Source organism: Podarcis cretensis, assembly GCF_951804945.1.
Source record: "Podarcis cretensis genome assembly, chromosome: 3".
Taxonomy (NCBI): domain Eukaryota; kingdom Metazoa; phylum Chordata; class Lepidosauria; order Squamata; family Lacertidae; genus Podarcis; species Podarcis cretensis.
Genome location: NC_137172.1, coordinates 49897037 through 49911875, shown reverse-complemented (window position 1 = coordinate 49911875; position 14839 = coordinate 49897037). Strand labels below are relative to the sequence as shown.

The following is a 14839-nucleotide window of genomic DNA, read 5'->3' as shown; positions in this document are numbered from 1 at the left end:
AATGGCTGTCTCCAGACGTCACTATAAACCATGGTTTTTTCATTGACCCTAGGCTGTTGCAGATTTAGCTGTGGTTAGTGGCTCGACACATGTCTTGGAACCCAATGTCTTGAAAGGGGTACAGGGTTTGCCCTCAAGGGACGGGAAAGCACACCCAAAGGCTGTAAGGGTGAACACAAATTCCTCAGAGAGGAACGAGACTAGAGTTCGAGTCCCAACAAAGCCAGATGTGAGACTTCCTGAGAGTTAGAAGGGTTATGACGCCAAGACTAGTCAGAAGTGCAAGATGGTAAGGCCCAAGGCCAGTCCAGTTGCAGGTAGTTCCAAGAGTGGAATGGGTGATACAGGGGTATACTGTGTGTATGACATCTGTATGGTTGTTGCAGTTACACTGATGACTGCAACACAGTGCATGAATTAGGGGAGGATTTTGGAGATTCATTCCCCGTGTCTGCAGTCATGGGATTGTTGTCTATCACAAGACGGTGTATGTTTTCATTCCACAGAGTGGGAAGTGATGGAAACAGGATGTTTGTGTTACTGTGTTCCGTGAAATGGGACTATTGTCCTTTGTTCTTTCTCTTTGATGAGAAAGAGGAAGTAGCTAAGTCAGAATGCTACGAGTGTATTATATGTAAATAAACGTAGATTAGCCAAATGCTGAGCTACTGAGTTCTGTTACACAAACTGCGAATACTCTGCAGATCCCTTAGTGTGTTGATGTCTGTTGGCATCAGTAGCTGTGATGTTCGGGCAGAAGAAAGCTTTTGAAGCTCCTGAACGATCGACCAGGAGGGAGAGAACAGCCAGTCAGGCATGTGTGTTTGCCAGGGTCCTACACGAGAGTAGGATGCTCCTAATACCTCTCCTACCCACCAAGAGTGTGTGCTCCGCTGCTACCTCCTTCTCTGGTATGGGCCCAAGAAGGAGTTTTGAAGCTTTTGTTTCTCTGTTAATAGGAATTTAGCATTATGCCAGACCCCTCAATTATGGTTGACCAATGGTTAGTTGAACAGTGAGATGAGCAGTGGCTGGCAGAAACAAGCGAGCCGCATGACTCATGGTCTGAAATTGGCATGTTTCAACCAAGATGAACCACAGTTGTTGTTGGGTGTAGACAACATAGTGAACTATCAAAACCAGAAGTATTGCAGCCACACCAGAGGTGTTGAGGAGGGGTGCTCAAGCCCATGAGAAGTTAGGCTAGTAACCACAAAGGAGGTCTCATCCCTAAACCCAGTTGAAATGAACCACTGTTCATTTAATTGAGGTTTGCACAAGAAAACTTGCCACTGAATTGTGCCCCCAAGTGAGACCTGCTTTAGGTTTTCTCCTAGTTTCCATTATAGCTGCCTTCTGCTGCAGTCCTATTCTCATGTGATGGGTACAGATGGGCCTGCAGCTACATCTCCTTGTGTCCATGTGATTCTGCCATGCACGCAGAGGACTCTCTACAACTATTTACATGCATCCAAATGTCTAATCAGTGGGGCTGAAAAACTGGTTTACTACAGGCTGCTTGAACGGTGGTCAGTGGATGTTTAAGCTGATAGGATGGCCATAATTTCCTATGTAACTGGCCTAATTGAATCTGCAGTTTGAGCAGAAGGATCAGTCATGCCATAAACTGCTTCTGTTCAGACAGGACTGGAGTGTCTTAGGGCATGATCAAATTTCTCCCGGCTGCTACAACTCTCTCTGGGTCTGTCTGTTCCTTGGTTCTGCCACAGCCTAACCCTTTCTTAAAACTTGATACTTCAATCTGAAACCAATGCAGAATTGCTTGGGATTGGCTTGTGCCTTAAGATCCTGTGGAAGCATCTCGTCCACAGAAACATGTTGTTCCAATGCTGGCAGAGGGGAGAGCTCAGTGAGCTATTTAAGCACCCGCCACCTTTATCCAGGCTCAGTGTAAGGTCAGCTGACTGCTTATGGGCCAAATAGGAATTGTATGCCTGACCAACAGGAATTGTTTGCTTGATGGCGCAGGGTTACCAGCTGCAAGGAGGATTGGGCATTCAGCCCAATGCATCTACTGTCCTGCTTCAGATCTTCTTCCTTAGTATGGGAAAGGCTGGGTATTGATACCAGGGCACAGAACTCCATGGATAGAACTTAAGAATGCCTGAACGGGGCTGATGTCTCGTTACTATGGGTGTGTATGGAGTAAGAGATACATCTCTAGAAATGGAGGACCCAAAATATAGTGACAAGAAAATGTCTTTTCAAGTTGCACAGTAAGGTGAAGCACTCCTTGTTTCCCATAGTAGTCCAAAAGCAGTACCAGTGTGCACTCTTTCTTTCTTTCTTTCTTTCTTTCTTTCTTTCTTTCTTTCTTTCTTTGTACAACCATGAACAATCAGTCTCTTTCACGAATTCAAACTCTGTAGCTTTTCCTGTGGATGAATACCTACTGGTTTTTGAAAACAGTCCAGCTCTAAACATGCTCTTTCTTGCAGCGATGCTTGCTAATTCAGCTTTGGGATGGGATTTCTTACTGAAGTTCCAACAAAAGGTTTCAGGGGGGCAAGCCTGTGGCAAGAGCGGCCAGGGTGAGCAGCTTAGAATTGCAGCACATCTGGGCTCAGCCAGCATTAAATCTCCAATCCTGGCTCAGACACAGTGGTATATCTTCCTCATCCTGGCACAGCTGGAGTGGAGCAGAAGCTGGCTAAGCTGAGGCTGGAGTAAGTCCCCCCAAAGGGGCATTCTGGGGGTGAGGTGGAGGCAGGACCAGAGAGGAGAAACTTAGGCTGGATTTTGAGCCCATTCGGTTCCATCAAATTACCTGGCAACCGGCTATAGAACATAAAATTACCTCTGCCAGGTTTAAGCAGAGCAGCAGCCCCACTGCTGAACGAGACTTGCATCTGGTGTAACTTTATGCCGGTTTAAGCTACACCAGCTTGCCTCTCGCCAGCTTCTTGTGCATAGGACTGCTCCCCTTCAGGACTGAAGAGGCCTTAGCATTTTTTTATTATTATTATTTGATTTTTAAAAGGTATAAACACATAAGAACCCCCCCCCAAACAATTCCAAATATTGAGATTATTCTGAATCTTCTGACTCCCCTTCCCCTTATCCCTTCCATGGGTCCTAATATTTACAACTGCATATCAATACAGTGGTACCTTGGGTTACAAGCACTTCGGGCTACAAACTCCACTAACCCGGAAGTAGTACCTCGGGTTACAAACTTTGCCCCATGAGAACAGAAATCATGAGCCAGCAGTGCGGTGGGAGGCCCCATTAGTGAAAGTGGTACCTCAGGTTAAGAACGGTTTTATGTTAAGAACGGACCTCCGGAATGAATTAAGTTCGTAACCCGAGATACCACTGTACTTATCCAAATTTTTATCCTTCTAAATTATCCATACTTTCCATTACTTTACAAGTGTGACTAAAATCCTGCTCATGTTTTAACCTGTTTACAGTGGTCTCGTAAAGAAATTATAAACTTTCCCCATTCTTTCTTAAAATTATTGTCTGCTTGATTTCCGAGCTTCCCAGTTAATTTTGCCATTTTGGCATAGTCCATCAGAAGAGGCCTTATAGCATTGATTAGGTATGCACTTGTACTATTCAGCTCATCTCCCCAAAGAACAAGAAAGCGTTGCCACTGGCCTTTCTGCGCACTGACTCTTCTCCCTGCTGTTCTGCCCCTGCCCCTGCCCTTGCTTGCTTGTTAAGATCTATGTCCACCTGAAAGAAGGAAGTGGCACGGAAGGCCTGGATGCTTTGAAGAACAAAACCCAGCTCCACAGCATGGTGGCCAAGAGCCTTTGTCAGAACGCGGCAGGGAAGAACTACATCATTTTTACTGGGCCCAGCATCACCAGCTTGAATCTCTTTGAAGAGTTTGAGAAACAAGGTTTGTGTCGGGCTACGTGTTGACCTGTGGGGGGGGGGGGGTTGGCCTCCGGTTCACAAAACAATAGAATTGTTGGTCTTTCGGGGGCACAAAGCTCTCTTGTTTTGCTTCTGCTTTGACAGTTTAACTGAAAACAGGCTGACATGGTTGCTGTGGAGTATCCCTGTGGACCTCAGAGGCAATTCATAGCTGTTTAATTGCTGTGGCATTTTAGGGGTAGCAGAATTTCTCCTGCACCCCCACCCTCCCGCAACCATCCTCCAGCAATTAATGGGGAAAAGAAATGGCCTGTGTTAATTCTACATTGCCCATAATTTTTTTAAAAAAACTTCAGGACACAGGAACGTTTGGGAAAATTAAAGTGATATCGGAATGGTTTGAATATATGGTGTGACTTAAAAAGATTTCACTTGTGCCCATAAGTGGGAGATGCAGACAAATAAGCAGGAAGTGGTGACCTAAGCTGTCTCTCTAGGAGGCACTTGTTACTTTTTATCAAATGAGCAAATAAAGATGTCACTCTCTATTTGGGGTCAAAACAGATGTGACCTGAGAGAATGCGATTTCCAGCTTTCCATTTGCACTTTAAAGGAACGATGGAGTCCGAATTTAAATCCCAATCCCCTATTTTCATTTTCTCTCTCTCTCTCTCTCTCTCTCTCCCCCCCCCCATTTGCCCAAATTACCTGTCCTGAGGCATGTGTGATATAAATTTCTTGAAGCCTTCCTTCCCCATCAACAGAAGCTTCCATTGTTCTGCTTTCTTCTTGGGGCGTTTTAGAATCTCTTCATAAAAATCTTAACATAAAAAAATTGTCACACAGCTGTCTGGGGGCATCGTAGGCAGTCCCACCCTCCGTCATTTCCCAGGCTGACCTACGTGCTGTCACTGTCAAGGCTTCACCCCTGCACCAAACAAGTATATCATATATAAGAGAAAGGCACTTGCTATTTGGACGTAACAAAACAGAACAGATCCATCAACCCAGATGGATTTCATTTTTATTGCCTGCTGCCCTAGCAACTGTGAGCTTCCATCGCAGGTTTATTTTTTAGAATCTGTGTAAGTTACATGTGCCATGTGCTGGCACTAAATCTGCTGCCACTGTTAAAGCAGTCACTTGTCTTGGTCATAAATCTAGGATGCCTCATTTGTTCTGTTGCATTAGAGAGGTGGTTGACATATGGTTCTCATTACCCTTTGTAAGGTGACGCTCCATTTACAAGTTCTCTGTCTGGACTGAAAGAAAGATTGTGCTTAATTACCTCTAACCTTTTGGTGTTTGTGCTTCTGAATTAAAGGCCCCCTTAGCAAACTCGATATCATTGACTTCACACAACTGGAGAAAATTGGATCTGCACAATAGGAGTGAACAGCTTATGAGTTTTACTGTGGCAGGAAAGACAAATAGAAGAGGTTTAAGAGGTGATCAGAACTGCACCTGCTGGTCCAGTGTTATGGTTGTGCCGGCCCTACTGTTCATGGAGTCTTTGTCGAGAGGAGTCATTGTGCCTTCTCTTAACCTCAAAGAGTTTGCGCTTGAACTCAGTAAGCCTATCAGTAATGATACTAATAAGCTAGTGTTCTCCAACTGGTACCAGGCTCAGTGGTTCATCCACCTGCTCCACCCACCGTAGTTCTTTCCTTCATTTAGGGGCCCCAGAACTAAAATGTGAATCTTCGTGTTCAGGTGTGGCTAGAACTGCAGCTGGAAATCCTTCTAATGACTTGGAATTACAAATATGAACAAATCCAATTTCCCCCACTGGCTCCTTCTCAACCAGACCATTTAAGATTCTAGTGGAGCTTAAGAAAGCTTGGATTTTTGAATTGTAATACACCAAAAGGAGTAGAGTTGTAGAAACTTGAGTTGGAAGGGACCCCAAGGGCAATGTAGGACCAGCAATGTGATCTATAAGCCTCAATAGACATGAAATATAGCCACAAGATGCCAGTATGGAAAAAAGACAGTTCTCTATAAGAACTCAGCTTTTAGTCATTATAAGCTAAGATGTCTAAGGTTTTTATTTTATGTTTTTATGTTTTAGTTTTTTTGAATAAAAATGGCAGGAAATCTTGTTGAATCACCTTACCCATCCTTGGCACTTCAGACCGTAGTCTGATAATGCCATGCTTTAAATTTGTCAAATTGCAATGTTCTAGACTAGGGGTAGTGAACCGCTGCGGTCCTCCAGATGTTGTTGGACTCCAATGCCCATCTGCCCCAGCCAGCATGACCACTTGTGAGGGAAACTGTAGTCTAACAACATCTGGAAAACTACAGGTTCTCAGTTCCTGCTATAGACAAGGTGACCTTTACCGTCGTGACGTATGGCTCAGCTAAGCAGATCCACTTCCTTTGGGGTTTCCCATTCCAGAAATGCATTGCAATCTCATTCATACAGTAGACAATTCACCACACAATTCTCCTGGGATTTCCTTTTATATGGCATTCTTTATTGAGACAAGAAGGATTTCCTCATGGAAACTGTAAGTCATTGCCCCACCTTTCCCCCTCTAAGCCTGGTAGGTCAGGAGATGACCGTTCCATTCAACTCTCAAACCTCAAGGTAGTTTTGCTAATAGATATGTATTGTCATCTTCCATTTGCAGAGATTTATTGTTGTGGGTTGTTAAGTGCAAGAAAAAGTGACTGCACAGGCCTGCCTCCATCTATGCTAAATAACCCAGATGCTCCTCAGTCTCGAGGACAATATAGGATAAAGATGAAAGGAAACATGTCCTTGATCTGCTGGTACAATAAAGGCTACTTTCGGTTTTTGACCAATGCTTATTCTCCAATTCAACAAGGTAAGGGCTCAGAGATGCTACATTGCTTGGGGGTGGGATCTGGACCCCCAAAACAGGTTACGAACCCAGGGCAATTAAGGGTCAAACTAGATAGGACATTAACTGTGTCTTTGCATCCAACATGCAAATTCTGCCCCCTCCCCCTAAAAAGGGAATAGCACCAGCTTTGGAGGGGTGATAATTATCAGGATCAGAGCATACTGCATGTTAACCACAAGTGACAACCAACATGTTTCTTTTTCATCGAAACAGGTGTCATAATTAAGAGAAAAAGTGGAGAGATCCCTTGCCCGTTGGCAGTAGAAGCCTTTGCTGCTCATCTTAGTTATATCTGCAAATATGATGACAAATACAGCAAGTAAGCAAGTCGTGGGGTGGTGGGGACTTGAGGATGAATGCCATACTGTTGGAATAAGGGCACTACTTTCAGAAGAAAGTAGATACCTGACTTTGCCTTCACTGACTCCAGCATGGACAACGAAGCCAAGCATAGAACTTCGTTCCCAACTTGTCTGAATATCTTCTAAGAGAGCTGGATCACGGCGGGGATGTTTTGCAAACAGCTTATCTAAGAACCACATATAGGCACTGTCCCTCAATAATTACACCCTGAGCTTCAGTGTGGATTTGTGGCTAAGAATAAAAATACCACATAGAAACAGCATATTTCCAATGTGCAGAAATGGCACGTAGCACACCCCTCCCTGGGTTGTAGTACTTCACACTGCAGCCGAGGGACCATATTTTTACATGTCCCCCCATGTGAAAAGCTTATTGTAGTTGGAAAACTATTGGGTCAGGAAATTTTACCCTTTTCAACTGCTTTTCAGTTCTGAGGTGCATTTGCACAGGGATAAAAATACTCAGAGGTGACTCAAGACATGCTGTGGAAGACCCATGACTGGTTTTCCTAACATTTTCCCCACTTTGGAGAAGCTATGGGGAATTAGAATTTTGTTTAGAGTAGAGGAAGAGGGAAACAGTGCATTTAAAGCTTTCACCAGCACTACAGTTCTGCCAAAAAATCACACCCCACCCCCGTGCCTGCTCCTTTTTGTTCTGAGATGGAAACTTCCATTGGTGTTATAAGTGGTTTTCCTCCACAGCCCTATAGCAATTTGTGAGGTGGAGTTGTCAAAGGGGTTTAAATAAGCCTTTCCCCCCCCCTTCCTACTCCATGGTTTTAATACTGCTTCCCAACCCAGCTGCTGCTGTTAAAGGGAGGAAACTGACAGCTTCTTATTTATTTATTTTGACGATGTAATAATCATAAATAAATAATAATAAAAATGTGCACCCCACCACTGAGAACATTCTATTGTAACTATCCAACCTCCCAAAATTTCAACAACTCTTGCAATGGTTTGACCCCCTTCCGTTTGAACAGTACAAATTCTACAATATCTCCTCAAAATCATTACTCCAGCATATTCCCTGTCTTACCTTAATGGCACATGTTAATTTACCATTAATAGCCATATCCCACACCTCTTTATACCACTCTCCCATTTTATATTCTGCTTGCCCTTTCCACTTCCTAGCTATAATAATTTGTGTAGCTGTCAATAAATTTGTGAGCAAGTCCTTCATAGCCTGAGAACCTTCCACCAAACAGACTTCTTAAACACATTGAATCTTTGACTGTCTTAGTCATACAATCTAGGAACCAAGCTGGGCAATTCTTTCAGATTGTTACAAGATGGTTTCCGCCACATGGTGTCTAGGTTCCAGAGCAGCTTCAGCTCAACCTTTGTCACCACAAGAAGGTATCAGGTAGAATGCACATCTCTTCAAAACCAAAGTAAACCTTTTGCAACTCAGCAAAGCATGCTTACAGCCATTTATATGACAAGTCAGAACCGGAGCTTGTGATAGGCCAAATGGAACTGGCCACGGTGTTAATCACTCAGTACCCAAAGGTTGGCAAACACCCCCCTGCCTGGCAACAAGCTGATTAGCATTTCAATTGGGAATTCCAGGAATGGAAAGGCAACCTGGTCAGAATTCAGTTTTGCTTCTTGGCTGTGACAGAAAGAATTAAATCAAATAAATGCTACATATAGATACACTATTAGTAGAATTGGCTGCTTTGCAAGGTTTGCTGGCTCCCAAAATAATAATAATAATAATAATAATAATTTATTATTTGTACCCCGCCCATCTGGCTGGGTTTCCCCAGCCACTCTGGGCGGCTTCCAACAGAGATGAAAAATACACTAAATGGAGCTTAGGCACTGTAAAATGGCAGCAACCATGACACGCAAACTCAAGATAATCACCATTAGAGAGTGTAGTTTTATTTATTACCATGGTTGATTTCTGTTCCATGCTTTAACTTGTTTCCACACAGAATTAGCCTATCCTTTTCTCCCATCTAAAGGGATCACTGTTTTATCCTGAACAGGATTGTGGCACCCTAAAGGAGCTACTAGCATGGTCTTGTCTTGTTATTCGTTTAAATAATCTGTGATTATATATTTAAACTTATTTCCAACCCACCTGTCATCACATACCGGTACCAGGGTGAGATAAGATTTTTTATTTTAAAAAATCAATTACAAACAATGAACAAGCAATAAGTACAGGAGCAGATGAAAACACAAGAGTCAGTAACAACAGTAACAACAATCAACAACAACAACAACAACAGTAACAACAATCAGTTTTCCACACAAGCCTGGAGGAAATCTTTCAGCAAATCTTTTGAACATGTGACACAATTCTTCTACATTGTTTACAGTTTTGTATAGATGACACAGATTTAGAAATGGCCATTAACTTAGACAGCAACCAGTGATGTCAGTGGTACCGCCAAGGCCATCACCAAGTGTCCACAAGGCATCAGAGCCTCTACTTCTCTTACTGCCTCACTGGTCATGAGGTGGAGAGGAGGATTACTTTTCTCTCTCTCCTGAAAAGTAAATAGAGCTGAAGGAGGAAGTTGGAAGTGTGGCACTCTTTCCCACTTCCTCTTTCAGCTCTATGTGTCGTTCCATACTCAGCTTAATCCTACGGGATCTGACTTTCACCCGTTTCTTTTGGAAGAGCAAAGTGTGTGCACATGCACTTCCCTGTTTCCATGGGGAATGGGGAGAGAAGTGACCAGAGTGGTGACCATCATATTCATTCAAAAATCCAAATTATGTTCACGTAACTCAACTGTTCCCTAATCATTCTCTGGGTGATTTAATAAAATGTGGATGTGGGCAATTATGACTAAAGTTTACATGTTACTGTCAGAATTCAGGGCCGGTCAGAGGTATGTGCCTATCTCTCCAGGCACCGGCTGAATTCTTTTGACCTCCCTCCGGCGACTCCCGGTAGGAAAAACACACGAGGTCCGTTCCGGCGATTTTCCTCAGGCTGTGAGAAAAACACACCAAACTGCTTCTCCTCCTCCCTGCTCTCCAGCATATCCCCAGGGAGGGGAATCAGACACAGACAGAAATGTATCTACATGTTTTATTCCTGTCTTCAGCAGTCATATAGAGAAAACATGTCTGCTCTGTTCAACAAACAGAGAGAAACTCCAGACTCCACCCATGTACATCCTGTACAGGTCATATGACACACACACTGAGCTAACATCCGGTGCTCAGTACAGAATGGACTGCCCCTTTGTTTCCATGGCAACAGTCACATACATCCTGTCTGGCTTTCCAGCCACAAGCAGCAGACTTGGCTGCTATAGCCTTTGCTTGCTGCTGCATTGCTGCTTTAGAATAACATACTCCCCCTAAAGTATCAATGCGTGCTGCGAGCAAAGCGTCATCCAGAGAAGAAAACAAACAGTTGTTATATGTATAACACTCCCCTGTTGTTTCAGTTCCATCCTTGGAACTACCCACCACTGGTTTTACCAATGTACCTCTCTGGTTGTGTGACTTCCAAGGAATGAGTGCTTCTGCATTACCTTGGTTAGCAACTCTCTGTTGTGCCTTTGTCTCTGACTCAGACACAGCTTCAATTTGACCTTGGTCGTCTACAACAGCAACACATGCAATAGCTAGGTTTGCAAACTCCTTTGAATACCTCTTGGGTGGTACACCCTTCGTTGCTCTCTCAGACCTACGTAAGAGGTGCTGCTCTCCCTTGCTTTCTGGTTCAGCCTCTGAACTCTCTGAAGAACCAGTACTAAGCTTAATCAGTGGTTCATCCTCCTCTTCTGAGGGTCTAGTCATTACGTGAGATTTCCTCTCAATGACTGTGACAACTGAGCTGTCTGAGCTATCGCTGTCATCATCAGTACTACTGAACTCAATAAGATCAAACTCATCATCATCATCATCAGAATCATCATCATCTCCTGTGGGAAATGTGTGAACAATCACTCGCTCCTGTTCAGGAGCACTCTCTAGAAATTTTGTGAGAATCACCTTACCAGATTCAGACAAAATTACTCTGTAGAGACCCTTTTCATAACCCACAAAAATGCCTCTGGCATTCTTTACTCCACCCGGAGTTTCTGTTCTCACATGAGATCCAAAAACCTTGAAATGGGCAACAGAAGGTTTTCTGTGGAACAGTTTCTCAAAAGGAGAACTTCCCAATTCATTTGAAACCTTTCTCAACCACGTGTAACAAAATGACATTAATGACTCAGCCCAGTACTCATGTGGCAGATGTGAACTAAGCAATTGCGCTTCCATTCCCTTTTGCAATTCTTTGTTCACCCTAACACAGATACATCTCTTCCAAGCTTCTTCGGAAGCTGCAATTTTGTGTCTTATCCCTTTCTTCTTCAGGAACCTCTGGAAATCCTGTAAGAGAAAAATTGGCTTCTCATCTGTGCAAAGACAATCTATGTCAGCATCATGCATATTTTTAACCTTGTCACAAAACTCTTTAAACCTTTCTAAGGCTTCTTTCGGTCTCTCCAAAAGATAAATCCAGACAAAACCTGTGAAAGAATCAACACATATTAGGTAATACTTTGCATTGCCTCTAGATGGTGCTAAAGGACCAATCACATCAGCATACACCCGCTGAAATGCCTTGTCAACCCTCGAGGTGACCTGCTTGGCGTTCTTTTCAGCTACACCTGCAAAAGAAATCATGTTAGAATCACAAGAATTACATTCCATGTAATCACTTTGATCAAAAGTCAACAAATACAGTCCATCTTTCTCTTTGGCAGAAAGATACAACTCTCCATCTTTGTAGATCTCGCAGTGTTGATCATCATAGGACAGTTTTAGTCCCTTCTTGGCAATCTGCGAAACGCTGAGCAGATTGTACTTCAACTCTGGAACCAAATAAACATCGTTTATAGTCAAGTTCAGACTTTTAAGATACACAGTCCCAATTCCGGTGGCTTCCAGCTCTTGACCGTTGGCTTGTTGTACAACGAAGCTTTGCTTCTTAAACGACGAAAATAGTCCTCTGTGTCGACACATATGCTGCGTACACCCGGTGTCTAGGGCAAAGAAATTCCCCGCTTCCGGTGTGGCTTTTAGGGACATCAAAGCCTTTGCAGGCTTCGCCTGTGACTTGGCATGACTTCTGCCTGACGCCTCAGACTTCGTGGAGCTTCCCTTGGCTCCTTTGTTCTGACGTGGCTTCCTGCAGTTCCGCCGAAGATGCCCAGTCTGTCCACAATTGTGGCATTGGACAACGTTCAAAGCTACGGCATCTCCTCCAGTAGCTACAGCAGTGGGGGTGTTAGAACTCCGTTCTTGTCTCCCCCTGTCCTTGACTTCCAGGGCGGCAAGTCTGTCATGTTCGTTCAGAACCACGGCAAAGACCCTGTCCGACGTTAGATCTTGCGCTGGGAGAGACCCCAGCTGACTGGCAACCGTTTTGTAAGTCCGATTCAGACTGTTTATCACCATGAAGCAAAACACTTCCTCATCCAGATGGAAATTGCGTTCCACCATCTGCTGACGCAGAAATTTCATTTCCGTCAGGTGCGCTTGAACATCTCCATCAGGCGCAAGCCTCAGGTTAGTCAGCTTTTCAAAATACAGCAACGCTGAAGAACCTGCATCTCTCTGATGTGTCCTTCTCAGCGTGTCCCAAACATCTTTCGCGTGCTCTAAATCTTGTATATGAACAAGCTGAGAGTCCGACACGCACAGAATTATAGCGGTTCTGGCCTTCATATCCTGTGACTCCCAAACAGGCGTTGGTGCTGCAGGGATGGGGTTCTCAATCACCCTAAACAGTCTCTGATTCTGCAGCAAGGCCTTCATCTTAATAGACCAAGATGCATAATTGTCACTGGTCAAAAGGGGTGGAGAAGGCAGGCCTCCCCCCTTCTTGGCATCCATTTTGAGTCCTTGCATTGACTCTCAAACACAAGCCTCTAAAATCCAATAGCTGGCTTGTTTACACTCTGTGCACCTGGCAGCAATAACACTGGCCGCTTGGAAAGTCCCTTTCCAACAGTTCCTTTGTAAGGGCCTAGTCTCTTTGGGCATAGCCTGACTTCCAGCCCTTATCTGCGTTGCTAAGCAACCACATTCCTTTCCTTGGACAGGAAAAACCACAGGAATGTTTGGAATGCAGACTCTTCTCTCTCGGAGCTGTTTTTCCCAAACGTTGCTCCCATGAAGCAGAGAATTAATCAATCTGCATTCACTCTTTTAAGCCCGAAAATCCCATACCTGGGCTCCGTAGCTTGGCTTTCAGCTTCTTCTGGTCAGCTTCTGGCTGCAGAGAATCAGCATCCATCTCAGGCTTCCATGGAGAGGGATGAATACAGTCTCCTTGATGCAGACTCCCATGGATCGTAGCAACCGTCAAATGCTACCAATGTCAGAATTCAGGGCCGGTCAGAGGTATGTGCCTATCTCTCCAGGCACCGGCTGAATTCTTTTGACCTCCCTCCGGCGACTCCCGGTAGGAAAAACACACGAGGTCCGTTCCGGCGATTTTCCTCAGGCTGTGAGAAAAACACACCAAACTGCTTCTCCTCCTCCCTGCTCTCCAGCATATCCCCAGGGAGGGGAATCAGACACAGACAGAAATGTATCTACATGTTTTATTCCTGTCTTCAGCAGTCATATAGAGAAAACATGTCTGCTCTGTTCAACAAACAGAGAGAAACTCCAGACTCCACCCATGTACATCCTGTACAGGTCATATGACACACACACTGAGCTAACATCCGGTGCTCAGTACAGAATGGACTGCCCCTTTGTTTCCATGGCAACAGTCACATACATCCTGTCTGGCTTTCCAGCCACAAGCAGCAGACTTGGCTGCTATAGCCTTTGCTTGCTGCTGCATTGCTGCTTTAGAATAACAGTTACATGCAGATCAGAGAGGCTCATCTGTTTAATAGATGTTGTATGCAGAGATGGTAAACCCTGAGTCTCTTCCAGAATTACGGTTCCAAGTTGACACTTGCCACTCTTCTCTGTTCACAAGGTTTCTAACCTACTTGAGTAACAAAGCAATAGTTTGTTAAGAGGGCTACTTTGGTTAACTTTTTCTACAAAGGATATATTTGTGGTTTAGTGTTTAAGCAAGTGCATAGTGCTTGTATTTTCTTTCTGTCTAGTTTTGCATGTTATGTTTTCAAATTTGAAAATAGGGTTTCTTTGCCTGCACACTAAAGTGATAAAGTCCTCAAAGAACTACCCAGTATCCATTTTTCATATAGAAGAACTAGCTATTTGGTGTATCTGGGACAGTTAAGCCCAGCCTTTGTGCTCAGAGGCTGTTCCCTATCCCGATTCAAATAAAATGCCATGGCAAGCAGTTTCCAAGTACAGGAGCCTCCCTGTTCCATGGAGTAAAAAAAGGGAGGAAAGTTCTCACTCGGGTCTTCTTCAGTGTTGTTTTGTTTGTTTTTCTTGGGGGCTTAGCTGAAAAAGAAAGGACACAAATAGTGACAGCACAGCTGTGAAAGACAACCAGTGGAACCGGAAACTCTGTGAAGAAAATAGGATTGCAGGCTGGGAAATGGGGCAGAGGATGGGGGTGGAGAGGCATCCATTTGGCCGAGGTTCTACAGGAAAGAGAAAGGACTTGGCAAAAACAAATTTGGGCAGCCTTTCTATAGGCTGCTTCTTCAAGGGCCATTATGCCAATCTCTTAGAAACTGAATCCCACCCACCCACCCCCCAACAACAAAAAATGGTTCCCTGTGGTCACTTTAGTAGGTGTGTCCCAACCAAAATACTGGTCTGGAATACACAAGTGGTAGAAAA

The 14839-nt window shown here is 44.2% G+C and overlaps 1 protein-coding gene across 1 annotated transcript in view; it reads left to right on the top strand.

Moving 5' to 3' along the window:
- PGBD5 (piggyBac transposable element derived 5) overlaps positions 1-14839 on the top strand; it is an 84765-nt gene that overhangs the window by 57261 nt on the left and 12665 nt on the right. Inside the window, exons 4-6 of the mRNA XM_079971355.1 lie at positions 3691-3871; positions 6486-6683; positions 6936-7041. Of these exons, the coding sequence (XP_079827481.1) occupies positions 3691-3871; positions 6486-6683; positions 6936-7041 (485 nt within the window). The remainder of the gene's footprint in view (positions 1-3690; positions 3872-6485; positions 6684-6935; positions 7042-14839) is intronic.